Consider the following 24,828-nt stretch of genomic DNA (forward strand, 5'->3'; position numbering starts at 1 on the left):
ATAAAAAATAAGATAACTAAATTAAAAACATTTTCTTGAATAAAAAAGTAAGTAAAACAATATAAAAACAGTTACATAGAAACTAGTAATTAATGAAAATGAGTCAAATTAACTGTTAAAGGTTAGTACTATTAGTGGAGCAGCAGCACGCACAATCATGTGTGCTTATGGACTGTATCCCTTGCAGACTGTATTGATATATATTGATATATCATGTAGGAAGCAGAATATTGATAACAGAAAGAAATGGGGGGAGGGAGGTTTTTTGGGTTGGTGCACTAATTGTAAGTGTATCTTGTGTTTTTTATGTTGATTTAATAAAAAAAATTAAATAAAATAAAAAAAACAAAAAAAAAACAACGATACAGATAATAAAAAAAAGCCAATACCGATAATTTCCGATATTACATTTTAATGCATTTATCGGCCGATAATATCGGCTGGCCGATATTATCGGACGGCCGATATTATCGGACATCCCTAATAAATAGAAATCAAAATGTCAAAACACAGAGGACCACACAACTCACGTAGTGTTGAAAGCCAGAGAATAAAAGTGGGACTTAAGACGAGACTTGTATTGATATGGTTTTATCGCCCAGTCCTAGCACTAACAATGCATTTTCTGTAAAGTCAAGCAAATGTACGAAATTTAAATCAAAGTCTATTGCTGCTTCATGGGATTTATCCAAGAGGAAACTGAAGGCAGCAAGAAAAAATGGGCGGAGACTGTGGAGTATAACACAGCAGTGTCCATGGTCAGGGCACAGCAACAGGGTGAGAAAAGGCAATTATGTGTGTTAATTGTGGTCTTTGTGTAGAAGATCCAAGAGGAGACTGAGGAGTATAATACTTAGGGGTGTAACGGTACGTGTATTTGTATTGAACCGTTCCGGTTCGGTTCGGAGGTGTACCGAACGAGTTTCTACACGGACATATTAAGTAGCTTCCTTCTGCCTCTGTCAGTCCTCTACACAGCACCCAGCATTGTCCCGCCCACACAGCCATCTGATTGGTTACAAACAGAGCGGTAACAGCCAATCAGCAGTGCGTATTCAGAGCGCTTGTAGTCAGTGCTTAGCGTTTAGCAGGTAATCATCAGGCTGCGGACTCTCCCCAAATGATAATAAACACCTCCCAGTCAACTACTAGTAACATCACTATGAGCCCGTTGACCTTCTAGAAATATAAACGGCAGCTCAGCTCGCTCGCAGTCCTGGCTTGAGGTGAAGGCTAATTCGCTTTTAGCGTAACATTAGCTCATTTTGCTGTGTGTGTGTGTGTGTTACGGACAGCAAAGCCCTGTCTGTCTGTTACTTCACTTGACCTTTTTCTGTGTTGATTGAGCTGCGTTGAAGCAGCAAAAAAGGACATTATGTTAAATGAAGAGTTTCTGTCTCTGATAGTTGATATAATAATGTAAGTGCGTCATGAAGCCTACATGAACTCCATGGTGTTCAGGGATGAATAGTCTCTCCTAAAGGCTAATTGGGAACAGGTGGGAGCCATGATTGGGTATAAAAGTAGATTCCATGAAATGCTCAGTCATTCACAAACAAGGATGGGCGAGGGTCACCACTTTGTCAACAAATGCCTGAGCAAGTTGTTGAACAGTTTAAGAAAAACCTTTCTCAAGCAGCTATCTCAAGGAATTTAGGGATTTCACCATCTACGCTCCGTAATATCATCAAAGGGTTCAGAGAATGTGGAGAAATCACTGCACGTAAGCAGCTAAGCCCGTGACCTTCCATCCCTCAGGCTGTACTGCATCAACAAGCCACATCAGTGTGTAAAGGATATCACCACATGGGCTCAGGAACACTTCAGAACTCCACTGTCAGTAACTACAGTTGGTCGCTACATCTGTAAGTGCAAGTTAAAACTCTCCTATGCAAGGCGAAAACCGTTTATCAACAACACCCAGAAGCACTGTCGGCTTCGCTGGGCCTGAGCTCATCTAAGATGGACTGATACAAAGTGGAAAAGTGTTCTGTGGTCTGACGAGTTCACATTTCAAATTGTTTTTGGAAACTGTGGACGTCAAAGAGGAAAAGAACCATCCGGATTGTTCTAGGCGCAAAGTGTAAAAGGCAGCATGTGTGATGGTATGGGGGTGTATTAGTGCCCAAGACATGGGTAACTTACACATCTGTGAAGGCGCCATTAATGCTGAAAGGTACATACAGCTTTTGGAGCAACATATGTTGCCATCCAAGCAACGTTACCATGGACGCCCCTGCTTATTTCAGCAAGACAATGCCAAGCCACGTGTTACATCAACGTGGCTTCATAGTAAAAGAGTGCGGGTACTAGACTGGCCTGCCTGTAGTCCAGACCTGTCTCCCATTGAAAATGTGTGAAGCCTAAAATAGCAGAAGGGAGACCCCTGGACTGTTGAACAACTTAAGCTGTACATCAAGCAAGAATGGGAAAGAATTCCACCTGAGAAGCTTCAAAAATGTGTCTCCTCAGTTCCCAAACCTTTACTGAGTGTTGTTAAAAGGAAAGGCCATGTAACACAGTGGTGAACATGCCCTTTCCCAACTACTTTGGCACGTGTTGCAGCCATGAAATTCTAAGTTCATTATTATTTGCAAAAAAAAAAATCAAGTTTATGAGTTTGAACATCAAATATGTTGTCTTTGTAGTAACTCTTCCGGTCTACATTATACACCCCCGCTACCACCAAACCCCCCCCACACATCAAACCCCCCCCCCCCTCCCCACACACACACACCAAACCCCCCCCCCCCCCCCCCCCCCCCCCCCCTCTCCGTGCGTCGGCTGAGCGGAAGAGTTAGGGCTGCATGGGATTCTGGGTATTTGTTGTGTTGTGTTTATGTTGTGTTACAGTGCAGATGTTCTCCAGAAATGTGTTTGTCATTCTTTTTTGGTGTGGGTTCAAAGTGTGGCGCACATTTGTAACGTAACAGTGTTAAAGTTGTTTTATGCGGCTACCGTCAGTGTAAGCTGTGTGGCTGTTGAACAAGTATGCCTTGCTGGCACTTACGTGAGCAAGCAAAAGCTGCATTCAACATGTGGCCCGAGCATGTACGCTGTTTGGGCAGGCTGTAGAGGGCGCTTAAAGCAGTGACAGCACGTCCTGAAATTTGGGAGTCTCCCGGAAAATTGAGAGGGTTGGCAAGGAAGACGCTATCAAGCGCCGTTCAATTAAAAGTCGCGGGCCGCACTAACATTAAATTTCCTTATTAAGATGCGTGCCGGTGCGTGTGAAAAGTTTGGTCATTTTATTTAATCTGAGCAACAACTTGAGGCAGTTTAATGTTGATTAACGTGGGCAGGATTATTATAGTGTTCCCAATGTTGAAAGGATAAAGCCATTGTTTACAAATTTGGTAAATAAATAACCACAAAATGTATATTTTGTTGTTTTCTTACTGTACCGAACCCACATTTTTGTGTACCGTTACACCCCTACTAATACTGCAGCCTCCAGTTGGTGCAAGGACTGGGTGGTGGGGGGCACATGTTTCATTGGCCTGTTATTTTTATTGTGGCAGCGCAAAATGAAACCGCTGGCTCCATCAGGCTGAAACAGAGCTGGGAGGCAAAAATCAATAGAGCAATATCAGAGCAGGACTTATCAGGGAGGAGGTGTGGGGCCCGGGGTCACTTCTTCTCAGGGGTCACTGAGGAGCGGAGCTGGTTGCGGGGATGAACTACAGCCACGGTTTGATTGCCAAAAGGACAAAGAAGTTTGGAGGGGGGAGGGGGAGACAATTAAAGAGAAGTTATAGCTTTCTATTAGTTGTAAACAGTTTCCTCCAATCAGTGCTCGCGGCTGATAGCCGCACTTCAATTAAAAAGCTAACTAACCTCTGACCCCTGGCGAGAAGCGACCGACATAAACTGTCTTTGTGGATGATGTCAGCTTATAGAATCCACAGCCGTACACACCCTGGGTGGAACTTGGAACATGCATACTAATCAATAGACTGTATGGAAGTCATACATTGGCTTCTGCTGGTCTGTGGCAGGTGTGGCAGGTGTGGCAGGTGTGGCAGGTGTGGCAGTCTCAGGCCTTACTTCCTGCTCTACACACACCTCTTCCACCGGAGTGGACATCCATCCGCAGTGTTTTAGCTACTTCTAAATCACTAATCCTCGCCTCCATGGCGACAAATAAAGTACGTTTCTCACAAGTATCGTTATCACTGGAGGACGAGGACCGGCTAAACAGGCTTCACTACACACCGTAGGAGGATACAATAGCTCACCGGCGTCGCAATGTAAACAAACGCCATGGGTGGATCTACACCTGACATCCACTGTAAGGATACCAAGTACAAGAGCGTGTCTAGTCGATGCTACTATGATTACATCGATATTTTGTAAAAATGTAGATTATGTTTATAAACTCAGGAACACATGAGGACTTAAATTATGACCGTTGTTTGATCCTGTAACGACTTGGTATCGGTTTGATACCCACATTTGTGGTATCATCCAAAACTAGGGATGTCCGATAATATCGGTCTGCCGATACTATCGGCCGATAAATGCGTTAAAATGTCATATCGGAAATTATTGGTATGGTTTTTTTTTATTATCAGTATCTGTTTTTTTTTGTTTTTTTTATTAAATCCACATAAAAAACACAAGATACACTTACAATTAGTGCACCAACCCAAAAAAACCTCCCCCATTTACACTCATTCACACAAAAGGGTTGTTTCTTTCTGTTATTAATATTCTGCTTCCTACATTATATATCAATATATATCAATACAGTCTGCAAGGGATACAGTCCGTAAGCACACATGATTGTGCGTGCTGCTGCTCCACTAATAGTACTAACCTTTAACAGTTAATTTTACTCATTTTCATTCATTACTAGTTTCTATGTAACTGTTTTTATATTGTTTTACTTTCTTTTTTATTCAAAAAAATGTTTTTAATTTATTTATCTTATTTTATTTGATTCATTTTTTAAAAAAGTACCTTATCTTCACCATACCTGGTTGTCCAAATTAGGCATAATAATGTGTTAATTCCACGACTGTATATATCGGTTGATATCGGTATCGGTTGATATCGGTATCGGTAATTAAAGAGTTGGACAATATCGGCATATCGGATATCGGCAAAAAGCCATTATCGGACATCCCTATCCAAAACTAATGTAAAGTATCAGAGAAGAGAAGAATAAGTGATTATTACATTTGAACAGAAGTGTAGATAGAACATGTTGAAACAGAAAATAAGCAGATATTAACAGTAAATGAACGAGTAGATTAGTAATCAATTTTTACAGTTTGTCCCTCATAATGTGTACAAAATAATAGGTGTATAAATGACACAATATGTTACTGCATAGACTAATTAGGAGTCTTTGTTTGTTTACTTACTACTAAAAGACAAGTTGTCTAGTATGTTCACTATTTTATTTAAGCACTAAATTGCAATAATAAATAGAGATGTCCGATAATATCGGCCTGCCGATATTATCGGCCGATATATGCATTAAAATGTAATATCGAAAATTATCGGTATCAGTTTTTTATTATCGGTATCGTTTTTTTTTATTTTTTTTTATTTTTATTTTTATTAAATCAACATAAAAAACACAAGATACACTTACAATTAGTGCACCAACCCAAAAAACCTCCCTCCCCCATTTACACTCATTCACACAAAAGGGTTGTTTCTTTCTGTTATTAATATTCTGCTTCCTACATTATATATCAATATATATCAATACAGTCTGCAAGGGATACAGTCCGTAAGCACACATGATTGTGCGTGCTGCTGCTCCACTAATAGTACTAACCTTTAACACTTCATTTTACTCATTTTCATTCATTACTAGTTTTTATGTAACTGTTTTTATATTGTTGTACTTTCTTTTTTATTCAAGAAAATGTTTTTAATTTATTTATCTTATTTTACAAATTTTTTTAAAAAGGACCTTATCTTCACCATACCTGGTTGTCCAAATTAGGCATAATAATGTGTTAATTCCACGACTGCATATATCGGTTGATATCGGTATCGGTTGATATCGGTATCGGTAATTAAAGAGTTGGACAATATCGGAATATCGGATATCGGCAAAAAGCCATTATCGGACATCCCTAGTCCAGGGACATATTTACTGACTTTATAAATATAATATGAATAAAAAAATTCAAGAAGATTTTGTGACAATAAAACATTTCTGTGAAAATCTGCGTTTAACAGTAGATTTAAATATACTGTAGTAGTCCAACTATAACATTGATGCAGTATACTAGTGTCGTCCTGATACCAACATTTTGGTACTGGTACAGGTACCCAAATTATTTCCATACATTTCGGTACTTTTCTAACTAAAGGGGACCACAAAAATTGTCATTATCGGCTTTATTTTAACAAAAAAATGTTAGTGTACATGAAACATATGTTTATTATTGCAATTTAGTGCTTAAATAAAATAGTGAACATACTAGACAACTTGTCTTTTAGTAGTAAGTAAACAAACAAAGACTCCTAATTAGTCTGCAGTAACATATTGTGTCATTTATACACCTATTATTTTGTACACATTATAAAGGACAAACTGTAAAAATGGATTATTAATCTACTTGTTCATTTACTGTTAATATCTGCTTATTTTCTGTTTCAACATGTTCTATCTACACTTCCGTTCAAATGTAATAATCACTTATTCTTCTCTTCTTTGATACTTTACATTAGTTTTGGATGATACCACACATTTAGGTATGCGATACCAAGTAGTTACAGGATCATACATTGGTCATAATTTAAGTTCTCATGTGTCCAGGGTAGACTGCATATATCAGTTGATATCGGTATCGGTTGATATCGGTATCGGTAATTAAAGAGTTGGACAATATCGGAATATCGGATATCGGCAAAAAGCCATTATCGGACATCCCTAATAATAAACATATGTTTCATGTACCCTAACATTTTTTTGTTAAAATAAAGCCGATAATGACATTTTTTGTGGTCCCCTTTATTTAGGAAATTATCGGAAAGTATCGAAATACATTTTGGTACCCGTACCAAAATATTGATATCGGGACAACACTAATTGACACAAAATATCGATTATCAGCTTCCTTGACTACCAAAAATGGGTATTGGCCCTGAAAAAAACATATTGGTGGATCTCTACTGTGGATTATAATACTGCAGCATGTGTGTTTGTATTGATCAGATGCAGCCAAATTGCTTCCTTGAGGAGATTGAGGGCTGAAGCAAAGTGCTGCAACACAAAATGCATCCATGTGTTGAACCCTCACGACTATACTGTGAAGTTCTTATTCAGCCAGAAGGTAAAGGAGACCTTGAACCTTTTAAAAGAGCAGTCAACTTTTACAGTTGAGGGATGTGGAGACGCAGTCGACCCTCCAGGCCAGGACCTCTCAGGCCTGTCTGCAACTTTTAATGGGAAGAAAGACACCATATTCCTGTCACGGTCAAAATACACCCCCCTGCGGGAGTATAATGGACAGGATCTCTGCAGGACAGGAAACCGTTGGGAGGAGATGGAGAAAGCAGAGGGCGGGAGCGGGAGCGGTCGCGACGCTGCCCACAGAGTCGTCTTACCCGTGTGAATGGCCACATTTGTGGAGGAGAGAGCGGCGGGGGTTTATATTTCAGGAGGGGCGGGCAGAAACATGAACACCATGTTTGCTTAGCAACATGCGCCAAGCATGATGTCCACTCCCGTAAGGCGACTACAGCGTGTTCGGGACTCTCCAAACTTGACGGACACTCTCTTTGGTCGCTGAATCGGCTCCTCTGAGGGACTCGGGTTGTGTTAACTGCTTGTGTTTTCTCACACAGCAGAAGAACACCGAGTTATTGAGTAGTTGGTTCCATGCTGCCTCTTCTGAGGTGACAGTATGGTAACTCCAACTGGGACTTTCATTGGGTTTTCAGCCCACAAAGTCCTCACAAATTAAAAAATAAAGTGCTCAGGAGATCATTTGTGTCAAACTTGTTTTCACAGGCCGTAAGATTAGGGGTGTAACGGTACGTGTATTTGTATTGAACCGTTTCGGTACGGGGGTTCCGGTTCGGTTCGGTTCGGAGGTGTACCGAACGAGTTTCCACACGGACATATTAAGTAGCGGAGTTTCTTAAATGCCTCAAATGTCCGGCATTTTGAGTTAGGGTTGCGTGTATTTTCAATGTACGTTCAGGGTTAAGAAGGGGTTAAAAACAAAACAAACAGCAGCATTGGTGAGGGAGGGGCAGAGACAGAGAGAGAGAGAGAGAGTTATGATAAACGTGCATGCGTCGCCAGGCTCTGCTTTTTATCCATAGATTTATCACATTTAATGTTTTATTAGCTATAGCAGGGGTGTCAAAAGTGTGCCCCGGAGGCCATTTGCGGCCCACAGCTAATGTCTTAAAGGCCCACGGCACATTCTAAAAATACTATTAAAATAAACAAAAACATAACAAAAGTAAAATAAAAAAGCTTAAAGGCCTACTGAAAGCCAATACTAGCGACCACGCAGTCTGATAGTTTATATATCAATGATGAAATCTTAACATTGCAACACATGCCAATACAGCCGGGTTAACTTATAAAGTGACATTTTAAATTTCCCGGGAAATATCCGGCTGAAACGTCGCGGTATGATGACGTATGCGCGTGACGAAGTCAGAGTAACGGAAGTTATGGTACCCCGTAGAATCCTATACAAAAAGCTCTGTTTTCATTTCATAATTCCACAGTATTCTGGACATCTTTTGCAATTTTTTTAATGAACAATGAAGGCTGCAAAGAAGACAGTTGTAGGTGGGATCGGTGTATTAGCAGCGGACTACAGCAACACAACTTGGAGAGCAGACGCGCTAGCCGGCGACCTCACCTTGACTTCCTACGTCTCCGGGCCGCCAAACGCATCGGGTGAAGTCCTTCGTCCTTCCGCCGATCGCTGGAACGCAGGTGAGCACGGGTGTTGATGAGCAGATGAGGGCTGGCTGGCGTAGGTGGAGAGCTAATGTTTTTAGCATAGCTCTGTGCGGTCCGGTTGCTAAGTTAGCTTCAATGGCGTCGTTAGCACAGCATTGTTAACCTTCGCCAGGCTGGAAAGCATTAACCGTGTATTTACATGTCCACGGTTTAATAGTATTGTTGATTTTCTATCTATCCTTCCAGTCAGGGGTTTATTTCTTTTGTTTCTATATGCAGTTAAAGCAAGATGCTATCACGTTAGCTCGTAGCTAAAGCGTTTCGCCGATGTACAGTCGTGGAGATAAAAGGCACTGAATGTCCATTTCGCGTTCTCGACTCTCATTTTCAAGAGGATATAGTATCACAGGTGGTTTAAAATACAAATCCGTGATCCACAATAGAAAAAGGAGAAAGTGTGGAATCCAATGAGCCAGCTTGTACCTAAGTTACGGTCAGAGCGGGAAAAAAAAAGTATTTCGCTGCATTCTAGTCCGTCACTCTAACGTTCCTCATCCACGAATCTTTCATCCTCGCTCAAATTAATGGGGTAATGGTCCGAATCGCTCTAGCTGTGTTGAAAACAATAGGAAAATATGAGGGAGTGAACAACTGACTACGTCACGCTACTTCCGGTAGGGGCAAGCCTTTTTTTTTATCAGAGACCAAAAGTTGCAAACTTTATCGACGTTGTTCTATACTAAATCCTTTCAGCAAAAATATGGCAATATCGCAAAATGATCAAGTATGACACATAGAATGGATCTGCTATTCCCGTTTAAATAAAACATTTTCGTTTCAGTAGGCCTTTAAAGGTTAAATGTCATTTAGAAAAAGTTGCAATGTTGACTAATAAAACAAAGCTGTATTTTTTTTCTTTCAAACTGTCATTGCTCAAAACATAATATTGAATCAAAATCAATGTTATTATGAATTATTGACCTATCCAAGGTTCCCATTACTTCACATCAAATATTACACTAAGAAAAATATTTTTGCTGGAAGATTTTGCAAATTTGGTAAATAAATAACCCAAAAATGTATATTTTGTTGTTTTCTTACTGTACCGAAAATGAACCGAACCGTGGCCTCTAAACCGAGGTACGTACCGAACCGAAATGTTTGTGTACCGTTACACCCCTACGTAAGACTCTTGAACGCATCATAATAATCCCCTCAATTCCCCACCAAAAATGTAGTAAGTGGCTGGAATATAAAGACAATATAACATACATCCATAAACGTGGACGCATATGCAAAAGTGCAATATATTTATCTGTACAGTAATCTATTTATTTATATCTGCACCTTATTGCTCTTTTATCCTGCACTACCATGAGCTAATGCAACGAAATGTCGTTCTTATCCGTACTGTAAAGTTCACATTTGAATGACAATAAAAAGGGAGTCTAAGTTAAGGTTGTAAAAGTGAATAATATATGAATGTATGTATATATAAATTCATGTACAATATAAAATTGTATATGCATTTGATTATTATATATATACACTACCGTTCAAAAGTTTGGGGTCACCCAAACAATTTTGTGGAATAGCCTTCATTTCTAAGAACAAGAATAGACTGTCGAGTTTCAGATGAAAGTTCTCTTTTTCTGGCCGTTTTGAGCGTTTAATTGACCCCACAAATGTGATGCTCCAGAAACTCAATCTGCTCAAAGGAAGGTCAGTTTTGTAGCTTCTGTAACAAGCTAAAGTGTTTTCAGATGTGTGAACATGATTGCACAAGGGTTTTCTAATCATCAATTAGCCTTCTGAGCCAATGAGCAAACACATTGTACCATTAGAACACTGGAGTGATAGTTGCTGGGAATGGGCCTCTATACACCTATGTAGATATTGCACCAAAAAGCAGACATTTGCAGCTAGAATAGTCATTTACCACATTAGCAATGTATAGAGTGTATTTCTTTAAAGTTAAGACTAGTTTAAAGTTATCTTCATTGAAAAGTACAGTGCTTTTCCTTCAAAAATAAGGACATTTACATGTGACCCCAAACTTTTGAACGATAGTGTATATTTGCTTATGTATGCTGTAAAGAAAACATCTTCAGATTTTACTGTAAAAATCTGCATTTCACCGTAGAATTTGCGGCGTTTTTTGCAGCCAATTACTGTAATTGGAATAGAAAAACACAGATTTTTTTACGATTAAATTCATGCAACTGTACTGCCATTTTTTTTACCGTAAAATCTACGATTGTTGTTTTTATGGTGAACTACTGGAAATGGAAAAACGGTACCAAAGTTGCTTTAGGGTAAAAAAACAACTTAAAAAACAGAATTTTACTGTTAAGTCTATTGTCATTTGTATAGTGTACAAAACATAAGTCAATGAGATTTTGAAGTAGGGCTGCAACAACTAATCGATTAAATCGATTAAAGTCGATTATAAAAATAGTTGCCGATTAATTTAGTCATCGATTCGTTGGATCTATGCTATGCGCATGCGCAGAGGCTTTAAAAAAATAATTTTTTTTTTTTTTTTTAAATAAACCTTTATTTATAAACTGCAACATGTACAAACAGCTGAGAAACAATAATCAAAATAAGTATGGTGCCAGTATGCTGGTTTTTTTCAATAAAATACTGGAAAGGATAGAAATGTAGTTTGTCTCTTTTATCCGATTATTAATCGATTAATCGAAGTAATAATCGACAGATTAATCGATTACCAAATTAATCGTTAGTTGCAGCCCTATTTTGAAGTAGTTTTTGTTTCCATTTCGATGCGCCGCCCTCCACCGTGTGACCAATTAAAAAGTCTGTGAATGTGTCACATCCAGGTTGCCAGTTACTCAAAGCCCTCTTGGTCTGGCTACTGACACTGGTAAAGTTACTAAACATGTCAGACCTTGGTAAATCTTAAAGGCCTGGTTACCATTCTCAACTTATTCAAGACAAAAGCCAGGAACAAAATCAGGATTTGTATCGGTGATGCCTTTGAAAGATGGAGACCATTGAAGACGGAGAAGATTTTTTTCATCTGGCGCCAAACTTGCTAATTTCCTCCTTGATATTTACGTTTTCTTAAATGAAAATTGCCATTTGGTATGTAAACTGTGTTGTCCAATACAGTCTATGACCTTGTCTCACAAAGCTAGTATGTTCCTGCAGCCAATGCTTAGTGTGATGGTGCTCAGATGTATAAGCTAACAGGGGAAATAAATGCGCGTTAGCCTGTATGTTGATGTGTCATCCAACTGACAGGACTACATATATTTAGTACAAATAAAAGCTATGTGGATATGGGTACACTGCAAAAAGTGAAATCTAAGTAAGATGAAATATCTCAAATAAGGGTGATATTTGCTTATTTTCTGTCTGATAAGATCATTCTTCTCACTAAGCAGATTTTATGTTAGAGTGTTTTACTTGTTTTAAGTCCTAAATGATCTCAGTAGGATATTACAGCTTGTTGCTGAGATTTGATGAGCTATATTGAGTAAAACATGCTTGAAACTAGAATATCAACTGTTGCAAAGCTGTGTCATCAACACTCACAAGTAGAAAACTACTTTTTTAAAGTCATCATTTCTTACTTCAAGCATGAAAAAAAAAATTATGCCGAGTGCATATCATTATGTCAAGATAATGGCACTAGCATTTACTTCATTTAAGAATATTTTTCAACATATTGAGCAAAAAGGTCCAAAAAAAAATGTCTACCAAGAAAAGTGCACTTGTTATTAGTGAGAATATACTTATTTTAAGGTATTTTGGGGTTCATTGAAGTTAGCTAATTTTACTTGTTTTGGAAAGTCTTGTCCGATAATATCGGCCGGCCGATATTATCGGCCGATAAATGCTTTAAAATGTAATATCGGAAATTATCGGTATCGGTTTTTTTTATTATCGGTATCGTTTTTTTTTGTTTTTTTTTATTAAATCCACATAAAAAACACAAGATACACTTACAATTAGTGCACCAACCCAAAAAACCTCCCTCCCCCATTTACACTCATTCACACAAAAGGGTTGTTTCTTTCTGTTATTAATATTCTGCTTCCTACATTATATATCAATATATATCAATACAGTCTGCAAGGGATACAGTCCGTAAGCACACATGATTGTGCGGGCTGCTGCTCCACTAATAGTACTAACCTTTAACAGTTAATTACTAATTTTCATTAATTACTAGTTTCTTTGTAACTGATTTTATATTGTTGTACTTTCTTTTTTATTCAAGAAAATGTTTTTAATTTATTTATCTTATTTTATTTTATTCATTTTTTTAAAAAGTACCTTATCTTCACCATACCTGGTTGTCCAAATTAGGCATAATAATGTGTTAATTCCACGACTGTATATATCAGTATCGGTATCGGTTGATATCGGTAATTAAAGAGTTGGACAATATCGGAATATCGGATAAAAGCCATTATCGGACATCCCTACTCACAAGTATAAAACTACTTTTTTAAAGTAATAATTTCTTACTTCAAGCATGACAAAAAAAAATGATGCCGAGCGCATATCATTATGTCAAGATAATGGCACTAGCATTTACTTCATTTAAGAATATTTTTCAACATATTGAGCAAAAAGGTCAAAAAAAAAATGTCTACCAAGAAAAGTGCACTTGTTATTAGTGAGAATATACTTATTTTAAGCTATTTTTGGCTTCATTGAGGTTAGCTAATTTGACTTGTTTTGGAAAGTCTTGACAAGCCGAATTTTCTTGTTCTATTGGCAGATAATTTTGCTTAGTTCAAATAAAATACCCCTCATTTTTTTTTCTACCAAGAAAAGTGCACTTGTTATTAGTGAGAATATACTTATTTTAAGCTATTTTGGGGTTCATTGAGGTTAGCTAATTTGACTTGTTTTGGAAAGTCTTGACAAGCCACATTTTCTTGTTCTATTGGCAGATAATTTTGCTTAGTTCAAATAAAATGCCCCTAACTTTTATATTTATTTTTTCTTGTTTTTGAACACTGACTTTTTGCAGTGCACTGCAAAAAGTGAAATCTAAGTAAGATGAAATATCTCAAATAAGGGTGATATTTGCTTATTTTCTGTCTGATAAGATTCATTTAAGAATATTTTTCAACATATTGAGCAAAAAGGTCAAAAAAAAAAAAATTCTACCAAGAAAAGTGCACTTGTTATTAGTGAGAATATACTTATTTTAAGGTATTTTGGGGTTCATTGAGGTTAGCTAATTTGACTTGTTTTGGAAAGTCTTGACAAGCCGAATTTTCTTGTTCTATTGGCAGAAAGTCAGGATGTTGTAGTTTGTGTATTAGCCAAAGATGTCAATGACAGTGTAGTGTGTGCAGGTTGGTGCTACTTCAACAACTACAGCGCAGCACAATATTACACAATTGGACACTTTTTGTAGGTGTCATAAATGAGACATGTATGTGGGGGGGGGACAAGAGGTCTGCTCAATGGGAATAAAATGTTGCTTACCTCAAAATCGGCATGTTTATGGATGTCTTCGGCCCTCTGCCGACTGAGGATGAACTCTGCTTCGTTGGCCACGCGGACCAGGTGGTCCTTCATGGTGTGACTCAGGAGTCTGGTGGAGAAGAAGACTTGCATGCTGACAGCAGTCTTTTGCAACCTTTTTGGAGCCAGGGGACATTTTATGTGTTGAAATAAGGCGGAGGCACACCACCAGCAGACATCATGAAAATACTAAACTCAGTTGACAGTAAAAAGTTGTTGTCACAATTGTTGGATATGACTTTAAAGCATAACCAAGCATGCATCACTATAGCTCTTGTCTCAAAGTAGGTGTACTGTATCAATATAGGTCTTGTCTCAAGGTAGATGTACTGTATCAATATAGGTCTTGTCTCAAAGTAGGTGTACTGTATCAATATAGGTCTTGTCTCAAAGTAGGTGTACTGTATCAATATAGTTCTTGTCTCAAAGTAGGTGTGCTGTATCAATATAGGTCTTGTCTCAAAGTAGGTGTACTGTATCAATATAGTTCTTGTCTCAAAGTAGATGTACTGTATCAATATAGCTCTTGTCTCTAAGTAGGTGTACTGTATCAATATAGGTCTTGTCTCTAAGTAGGTGTACTGTATCAATATAGGTCTTGTCTCAAAGTAGATGTACTGTATCAATATAGGTCTTGTATCAAAGTAGGTGTACTGTATCAATATAGGTCTTGTCTCTAAGTAGGTGTACTGTATCAATATAGGTCTTGTCTCAAAGTAGATGTACTGTATCAATATAGGTGTTGTCTCAAAGTAGGTGTACTGTATCAATATAGGTCTTGTCTCAAAGTAGGTGTACTGTATCAATATAGGTCTTGTCTCAAAGTAGGTGTACTGTATCAATATAGGTCTTGTCTCAAAGTAGGTGTACTGTATCAATATAGGTCTTGTCTCAAAGTAGGTGTACTGTATCAATATAGGTCTTGTCTCAAAGTAGGTGTACTGTATCAATATAGGTCTTGTCTCAAAGTAGGTGTACTGTATCAATATAGGTCTTGTCTCAAAGTAGGTGTACTGTATCAATATAGGTCTTGTCTCAAAGTAGGTGTACTGTATCAATATAGGTCTTGTCTCAAAGTAGATGTACTGTATCAATATAGGTCTTGTCTCAAAGTAGATGTACTGTATCAATATAGGTCTTGTCTCAAAGTAGGTGTACTGTCACCACCTGTCACATCACACCCTGACTTATTTGGAGTTTTTTGCTGTTTTCCTGTGTGTCGTGTTTTACTTCTTGTCTTTGGTGGCTTTTTCTCTTTTTTTGGTATTTTCCTGTAGCAGTTTCATGTCTTCCTTTGAGCGATATTTCCCGCATCTACTTTGTTTTAGCAATCAAGAATATTTCATGATTCATGTCATGTTCGGATGTACATTGTCTTTGCTCCGCAGCAAGTCTTTGCTCTCGTCCAGCATTTCTGTTTTTTGTTTACTTTGTAGCCAGTTCAGTTTTAGTTTCGTACCGCACAGCCTTCCCTAAGCTTCAACGCCTTTTCTTAGGGGCACTCACCTTTTGTTTATTTTTGGTTTAAGCATTTGACACCTTTTTTTACCTGCACCCTGCCTCCCGCTGTTTCCGACATCTACAAAGCAATTAGCTACCTGCTGCCACCTACTGATATGGAAGAGTATTACACGATTACTCAGCCCAGCTCTAGACAGCACCGACACTCAACAACAACACATCATTTGCAGACTATAATTACTGGTTTAAAAAATTATTTTTAACCCAAATAGGTGAAACTCGATAATCTCCCATGGCACACCAGACTGTATCCCGCAGCGCAGTGGTTGAAAAAGACTAGCTTAGAGAATGTCAGCAAGTCCTGCTGCTCGGTTTCTTCCAACATATCCTATCTGTGAACTGGAAAAAGACACCATGAGCATAAAATTGTGGAAAGAAGCGTGCAAAATGGGCAGAAAATGTCATTTAAAGCAGCACCCTGCGGCACAGGTGCTAATTGATTTATTAACGATACGCCTCTTTGCGAGCATGATCTATATTTGTGGAGCTCAAACCTCACTACGGCCCCCAAAGGTCAGTGCGGTGCAAAGTGGAACAATAACAGACTAAAGGCCAGAGAGGAGGGACTGGATGGGGCCCAGAGAGGACTGGAGTGTGGTTGCAGGGAATGACTGTAACCTAAGCCTGCTGTTGCGGCGCAGGGCAGCAGGGGAGCGGAGGCGCGGGGGCCCTCGGCAGCCTCTCCGGCCCTGACCCTGGTCCTGCTATCAATAACCACAGCTCCGCATCCACACAACTTAATTGTACTTACAAGCGTGTTTACTTTGCACTGAATGGCTGTTGGGAACATCCTTTTATGGCGACTGTAGCCACTAGCTTTGAAAATATGGACAGCGAAAATGTCGATGAGGTCATACAATGCAGAGTTTCGGGCAAAATATGTCTCCAAAGTTCCACGAAACATGCCATGTTGTTATAACAGAGAAGCGACTTGTTTATTTGTGTCATTATGGCAAAGCTTTTTTTTTAAATGAATTATGTATATGTTTTTTTTGCGTTTGAACTTTAAATCACATTATGCTGACAATTCCATTAAAAAAATGTGAGCAAATTGTGTGTCTTTAAAAATTCAATTTGTTAAAATACAGTGTTTTAAAAACCAATGTGTAAAAATTCAGGGTAAAAAAGTTAAATGCAGACATATTCGTTGCTTCAAAAGTCAAGACCTACTTCTGATGAATTAAGATTGAAGCTCAAGTTTGCAATCACTTTAGATTTCAATTTTTTTTTATACATAAGTTTTTTGCACTGTTTCTTTTTTTTTTTTTAAACTTAAATGTTTTATACACAGAATATTTCTGCACTTAATTTTTTTTACACACATTTTTTTTGCACTGAATTTTTATGTACTGTTTTTTTTTAACTTAATTTTTTTATACACAGAATATTTCTGCACTTAATTTTTTTTACACACATTTTTTATAACTGAATTTTTATGTACTGTTTTTTTCTAACTTAATTTTTTTATACTAGAGCATTTCTGCACTTAATGTTTTTTTACACTGAATTTTTATGCAGTTTTTTTTAACTTATTTTTTTTATATGCAGAATATTTCTGCACTTAATTTTTTTACACTGAATTTTTTTGCACTGAATTTGTATGTACCGTTTTTTTTAACTTATTTTTTTATACTAGAGCATTTCTGCACTTAATGTTTTTTTGCACTGAATTTTTTTGCACTGAATTTTTATGCAGTTTTTTTTAACTTTATTTTTTTATATGCGGAATATTTCTGCACTTAATTTTTCTTACAGACATTTTTTTTGCACTGAATTTTTATGCAGTTTTTTTTTTTACTTAATTCTTTATACATAAAGTATTTCTGCACTTTGTTTTTTGCACTGGATTTTTATTTTTTTTTTTAACTGAATTTTTTTATATGCAGAATATTTCTGCACTTAATTTTTTTACACTGAATTTTAACATTTTTCTCATAAATGTTTTTCAACTAAATTGTCAGCATAATTTAAAACAAAAAACATTAAGTTCCCGAAATTCACAACTTTTCTTTGATTACATTCTATAGTATACTTGTATTGTAATAATTGTATTGCATGTTTTTGTAACCCTTTAATTTAGGTAACCAGGGACTGCAGATGGATTATTTAGCTATAATCTGGTGCAGAACATATCTGTCTTTGATCTTAATGTCTCTGTGCATTGTCCCTTTCAAATAAAGACTCAACTAAACTAAGAAAGTGTTGTACAATTAAAAAAAAAAGGTTGAAGTAAAAATACCCTTTTCGGGTTTAATTGTGTTAAGATTAGGATTGCAAAGGGGTGGAAAGTTTCCGGTAAATTTCCGGAAACTTTCCGGAAATATTGACCATTTTCGGATTATTCAAAGTTGGACATCGTCCATGGGAATGAATGGGAATACATGGGAATGAATGGGGAATTACAATAATGATATATTATTGGGCACTAGTGTGGCCTCAATAGCCCTGCTGTAGTGTGTAGCATGCTGGGAATTATCTGTGCATGTGATGGAGGAATGCACTGCACATGTGATGGAGGAATGCACAGTGCAGGGTTGAAATTCTACTGAATTTGCATGAAATCAGGTTGTTTTAGCTAATAATCATGCTGCAAGATCTAGCATGTTGCATTCAATGTTTATTCCCATTATTTCCCATGGAAAGTTTCCAACTTTGAATATTCCCGGAATTTTGCAACCCTAGTTAAGACGCGTGGATGAGTTTATTCCCAATCTCTCAGTGATGTGTGCATCTGAATCCCGGTTCGAGCGCAGTTCCTCACCTGCCTTCGTTGACCAGCTCGATAAAGGCCAGACCTGCGTTCTTCTGGATGGAATTCTGCCATTCCTGCAAGGAAAGACAAAAACAAGCCAAAGGTGTTTTATTGGAACGGTTCTGTAAAAACCTGGGACGCTTAAAAAATGATTTGTTGCCATAGAGAACAACCAGAGTGGAAATAGAAACATATTAGTTACAACAGTCATTGTTTGAGGGCTAAGAAAGGACAAAGCCTAGACAGGTATGGAAACGGGTACACAAGCATAAGAATGAATGGAAAGGAGTGAAAAAGCCGTCCCAAAGTGCATTTATCACTCGCCAATACGCAGATTTCCTCCTCTCCCGACTGGCGTTTTGCTTGAAGGTGTCAGTCTAAACAATCCCACCGCAGAGACCCGGCGAGTGAACCTCAAATCCTGGTTGTCGGGGCGGGGGCGGGGGGGCACCAAGAGACCAGGGGGGGAGCTGGACGGCCATCGGCTCTTGTGTTCTGTTCGCACATTTCAACGCCTTCCACGCAAGCGTCAAAAGAATAATAAAGCAACAAGGTTATGGGGGCCTTTCTGAACCTCGCCGAGCTCTTTTTTCTCTTCCCCGCTGGCTTCCTCCCGGGGGAGTTGAGGAAGTATGCGTGAAAAAGCTCATGTGAAAGAGCAAAGTGCTCTTTAAGAACACATGAAGTGTCCCGAGAAGCATCACTCAATACAAACGAGCCAAGCAGGAAGATTTGTTGGGATCTCCTTATAAATACCCTTGTTTGCAAATAAATACGGTTTGGGGAGCATTTTGCCACACTTACACTCTAAAGGGGCCTAAAGCATCCATAAAGGTCCCACTTTGTCACTCACACTTTGGTAGGATTAGAGGCCTACTGAAAGCCACTACTAGCGACCACGCAGTCTGATAGTTTATATATCAATGATGACATCTTAACATTGCAACACATGCCAATACGGCTGGGTTAACTTATAAAGTGACATTTTAAACTTCCCGGGAAACGTCCGCTTGAAAACGTCGCGGTATGATGACGTATGCGCGTGACGTCACGAGGTCAAGGGAAGTGTTTGGACCCAATTCAAATACCTCTGTTTTCTTCGACAAAATTCCACAGTATTCTGGACATCTGTGTTGGGGAATCTTTTGCAATTTGTTTAATGGACAATGGAGACTGCAAAGAAGAAAGTTGTAGGTGCGATCGGTGGAGCGGCGGACTACAGCAACACCAACACCAGGAGGTTGTGTTGTGTTTTGAGCAGGATAGCAGACGCACTACCGTAAGTACGCCCGCCGCCGCATCTAAGTTAGCTTCTGTTTTTTTAGCTGAATATTATTAATCGTGTATTTACATGTTCATGGTTTAATAGTATTTTTGATCTTCTGTCTATCCATCCAGTCAGGGTTTTTTTTTTATTTAGTTTCTATCTGCATTTGAGACTGATGCTATCACGTTGGCTACGTAGCTAGGTTAGCTTCTATTTTTTAGCTTCGCAAAGCTGAATATTATTAATCGTGTATTTACATGTTCATGGTTTAATACTATTTTTGATCTTCTGTCTATCCATCCAGTCAGGTTTTTTTTTTATTTAGTTTCTATCTGCATTTGAGACTGATGCTATCACGTTGGCTACGTAGCTAGGTTAGCTTCTATTTTTTTAGCTTCGCAAAGCTGAATATTATTATTCATGTATTTACATGTTCAGTCACTGTGAATGTCCATTTCGTGTTCTCGACTCTCATTTTCAAGAGGATATAGTATCCGAGGTGGTTTAAAATACAAATCCGTGATCCACAATAGAAAAAGGAGAGAGTGTGGAATCCAATGAGCCAGCTTGTACCTAAGTTACGGTCAGAGCGAAAAAAGATACGTCCATCACTGCCTCTCAAGTCCTTCACTGTAACGTTCCTCATCTACGAATCTTTCATCCTCGCTCAAATTAATGGGGTAATCGTCACTTTCTCGGTCCGAATCTCTCTCGCTCCATTGTAAACAACGGGGAATTGTGAGGAATACTAGCTCCTGTGACGTCACGCTACTTCCGCTACAGGCAAGGCTTTTTTTTATCAGCGAGCAAAAGTTGCGAACTTTATCGTCGATTTTCTCTACAAAATCCTTTCAGCAAAAATAAGGCAATATCACGAAATGATCAAGTATGACACATAGAATGGATCTGCTATTCCCGTTTAAATAAAAACAATTAATTTCAGTAGGCCTTTAAGGAACAGGAAGCTAGTGATCAGAAAATAACTTATGATAACTGATATTCACATCACGATTAGTCTTGCCAAAATGACCTCTAAAGGCTTAATGGCCACATGTGTGGACAGCACCGTTTAGCGCTTACTTCCAAAATGGTGTACACTACTGAATTGGGGTCTTATGGCCACTTATGTGGACACTTATACTGCCATCTGGTGGTGTCAGAAGAGCATAACATACAATGGAATTCCGGGGGGAAAAAGTGTAAAAATAAGAATTAACATGTCACTAAACATGAAGTACACGTTTGTGTACTTATGGACTAAGTACATCATATCAAAAGATGTTTCTTAGTTTTTATTCTAATTAGGGTCCAATAAGCCCAAATAGCAGAAAGAAAAAAAAAAAAGCATGTAAACAAACAGCTTGGGCCTTAAGAGGATCAATTATAATGTTTTTCCAATTCTTTGTAAATGTGCCAGCACTGAAGATAGTTCTTTTCTTAGCCGCAAACAGATCTTATTTACCATATTTTTCGGACCATAGGGCGCACCGGATTATAAAGCGCACTGCAGATGAGCGAGTCTATTCTCGATTAAACACGATTCCTGCCATGTATTATTCAGTATAATAATTATAACTAGAAAATTCCCGCTGAAATTTTGATGGGCCTGCTATCTGTGCCCTGCTTTGAAGATGGTGCAGAGTGTCTGCATTTGTGAGTTTTAGGTCTAACTGTACAAAATGAGCTACAAAGCTAGCCTAAAATGTTAAACATGCTTACATAAAATTGCTAACATTTAGCATGTGTGCTAACGTTAGCATGATAACAGTTTGCATGTTTCATATACCAAGTTATATGACTCTAAGATGCATGGCTGCGGAAATAGGAAAAAAAATGGGTAAAATTAGCTGAAAAGGTTAGCATGCTTAGCATTAGTTAGCTTGCGTAGTAGTAGTAGACAAGTGTGTGAACAAAATGGGACGTTAAGCACTGAGCTACGTGAAAGAATGGCTGAGCTACAAGAGGAGGTAATCTTGCAGTTTGGAGCGTTCTGCTGGCAATATCCGCCATTATAAAAGGTTGCGTACCCATTCAATTGGCCCATAGCGATTAGTTTTCGAAATAGCGTCGCCACGGTAACACGAAATGTTCCCAACTTAAAGTACCCCCATCGGCGCGTATGAGACCTTTCCGAGGGTGTAACATATGTGGGGGTTTGTTGGCCGGTTCTTCTCATATTAGACGAAAGAGAAACGTGCGGAACTATAATAATAATAAAACATTTCCAAAACAGGTTAGAAAAGCTCACTTGCTTGCATGGAGATGGCCTAAAAAATTATTTTTAAAAATGGATTCTTATGGGGAAAAAAAATCAGTTTTACTTTTTCTTTTTTTTAGATTTTTTTAAAATTATGAATTGATTTAAAATAGAATAGAAAGTACTTTATTGACCCCTGGGGGAAATTCAGCACCACAGTTCGCTCACAATAGACAATAAACATTTAGGTATTTTTACATGTGAATAATGTAAATACAGTCTATTATACAGCATTATTCACATGTGAATAATATAAATACAGTGTATTATACAGCATTATTCACATGTGAATAATATAAATACAGTCTAGTATACAGCATTATTCACATGTGAATAATAGTCTATTATACAGCATTATTCACATGTGAATAACATAAATACAGTCTATTATACAGCATTATTCACATGTGAATAATATAAATAGTCTATTATACAACATTATTCACATGTGAATACCATAAATACAGTCTATTATACAGCATTATTCACATGTGAAAAATATAAATACAGTCTATTATACAGCATTATTCACATGTGAATAATATAAATACAGTCTATTATACAGCATTATTCACATGTGAATAACATAAATACAGTCTATTATACAACATTATTCACATGTGAATACCATAAATACAGTCTATTATACAGCATTATTCACATGTGAATAATATAAATACAGTCTATTATACAGCATTATTCACATGTGAATAACATAAATACAGTCTATTATACAGCATTATTCACATGTGAATACCATAGATACAGTCTATTATACAGCATTATTCACATGTGAATACCATAGATACAGTCTATTATACAGCATTATTCACATGTGAATAACATAAATACAGTCTATTATACAGCATTATCCACATGTGAATAATATAAATACAGTCTATTATACAGCATTATTCACATGTGAATAATATAAATACAGTCTATTATACAGCATTATTCACATGTGAATAATATAAATACAGTCTATTATACGGCATTATTCACATGTGAATACCATAAGTACAGTCTATTATACAGCATTATTCACATGTGAATACCATAAATACAGTCCATCATAGAGAATTATTCACATGTGAATAATATAAATACAGTCTATTATACAACATTATTCACATGTGAATAATATAAATACAGTCTATTATACAGCATTATTCACATGTTATTAACATAAATACAGTCTATTATACAGCATTATTCACATGTGAATAATATAAATACAGTCTAATAATTGCGCTTTGGATTTGAATACATTTTTTGTGCACCCTTACTCATAATGATGAAGGAAATTCAGTCAAAGCCCAATAACATTGGGAATGACGACATAAAAGCCAAGTTGTGAGAAAGTTCTTCCTTTTTTTTTTTTTTGGAACCCTGCTGTCATCATGTCGTGGATGCTGATAGAGGAAACAGCGTGTTTATGCGGGGACCGACTGACCTTTGGGTAAACTTAGGAAGCCCACTGGGACCCAACATATCGCCGCTGCGAGGCGGAAGGAAGGATCAATTTACAAGAAATTCTAATATAAACTTGAACGCCTTCATCATATACGTGACGACTAAGGATGTTTCCACACTGGGAATGTTCACAAAAAAACAAATAAAAAGCCATCAAAGCCAATTATGGGTTTGAAGCCAGTGAAGTCGTTTCTGTGCAGGCAGACAATCAACACTGCGCTTAACTGCTTTGTGTCCTGAAGGATCCTATTGTGTTTACCATACAGGCCAAATAGAAAAAGGGAATAAAAACAAAAAGAGCCCACACTCGGGCAGTCGTGCCTAGCTCCAGAAGAGTGGCGCGTGAGAGAAGCTACGGGGGTAGAAGTTGAAGGACATTAAACATGAGTGTGAGCCTGTGGCCGGTGGGGATGTTCCAGACCAGGGCCAGGCTCTCCGCAAGCCGGATTTCAAATAAACACCACAGGAAGTCGGGCCATAAATAGAGCGCTACTCTTTGGAAGAGCAGACAAACACGCAGGTTCCATTTCCTGGTGTGATTTCTTATAAATACTCGGATGTAAGCGCTGGACTTGACACCATCGGGATTTTGGGGGACTGATAACCGAGCCAATCAAACCACGGGAGGGAACAACATCCATTGAGATCTTTCAAAATGTCCTGCACGTCCTCCTGAGAAGCAGCAGCCACCACAGTGGACGTTTGTGAGCGTCCATAAGAGGACTAGTTGTCTCTAAACGTGTAACTCTGACTAAAGAAACATTACAAACAAGTTTTGCACCTTTATTCGTTGGGGCGTGGTTAAGAAGAGAGTATATTTACAGCTAGAATTCACCAAATCAAGTATTTCATATATATAAATAATATATATATATATATATATATATATATATATATATATATATATATATATATATATATATATATATATATATATATATATATATATATATATATATATATATATATTAGGGATGTCCGATAATGGCTTTTTGCCGATATCCGATATTCCGATATTGTCCAACTCTTTAATTACCGATACCGACATCAACCGATACTGATATCAACCGATATATGCAGTCGTGGAATTAACACATTATTATGCCTAATTTGGACAACCAGGTATGGTGAAGATAAGGTACTTT

The 24,828-nt window shown here is 37.7% G+C and overlaps 1 protein-coding gene across 1 annotated transcript in view; it reads right to left on the reverse strand.

The window, feature by feature from the left end:
- lrba (LPS-responsive vesicle trafficking, beach and anchor containing) overlaps positions 1 to 24,828 on the reverse strand; it is a 503,640-nt gene that overhangs the window by 190,450 nt on the left and 288,362 nt on the right. Inside the window, exons 35-36 of the mRNA XM_062033425.1 lie at positions 18,693 to 18,757; positions 14,372 to 14,480 (exon numbers count right to left, since the gene is read on the reverse strand). Coding sequence (XP_061889409.1) covers positions 14,372 to 14,480; positions 18,693 to 18,757 — 174 coding nt within the window. The remainder of the gene's footprint in view (positions 1 to 14,371; positions 14,481 to 18,692; positions 18,758 to 24,828) is intronic.

The sequence above is a fragment of the Entelurus aequoreus genome, linkage group LG22 (genome assembly GCF_033978785.1).
Source record: "Entelurus aequoreus isolate RoL-2023_Sb linkage group LG22, RoL_Eaeq_v1.1, whole genome shotgun sequence".
Lineage (NCBI taxonomy): Eukaryota > Metazoa > Chordata > Actinopteri > Syngnathiformes > Syngnathidae > Entelurus > Entelurus aequoreus.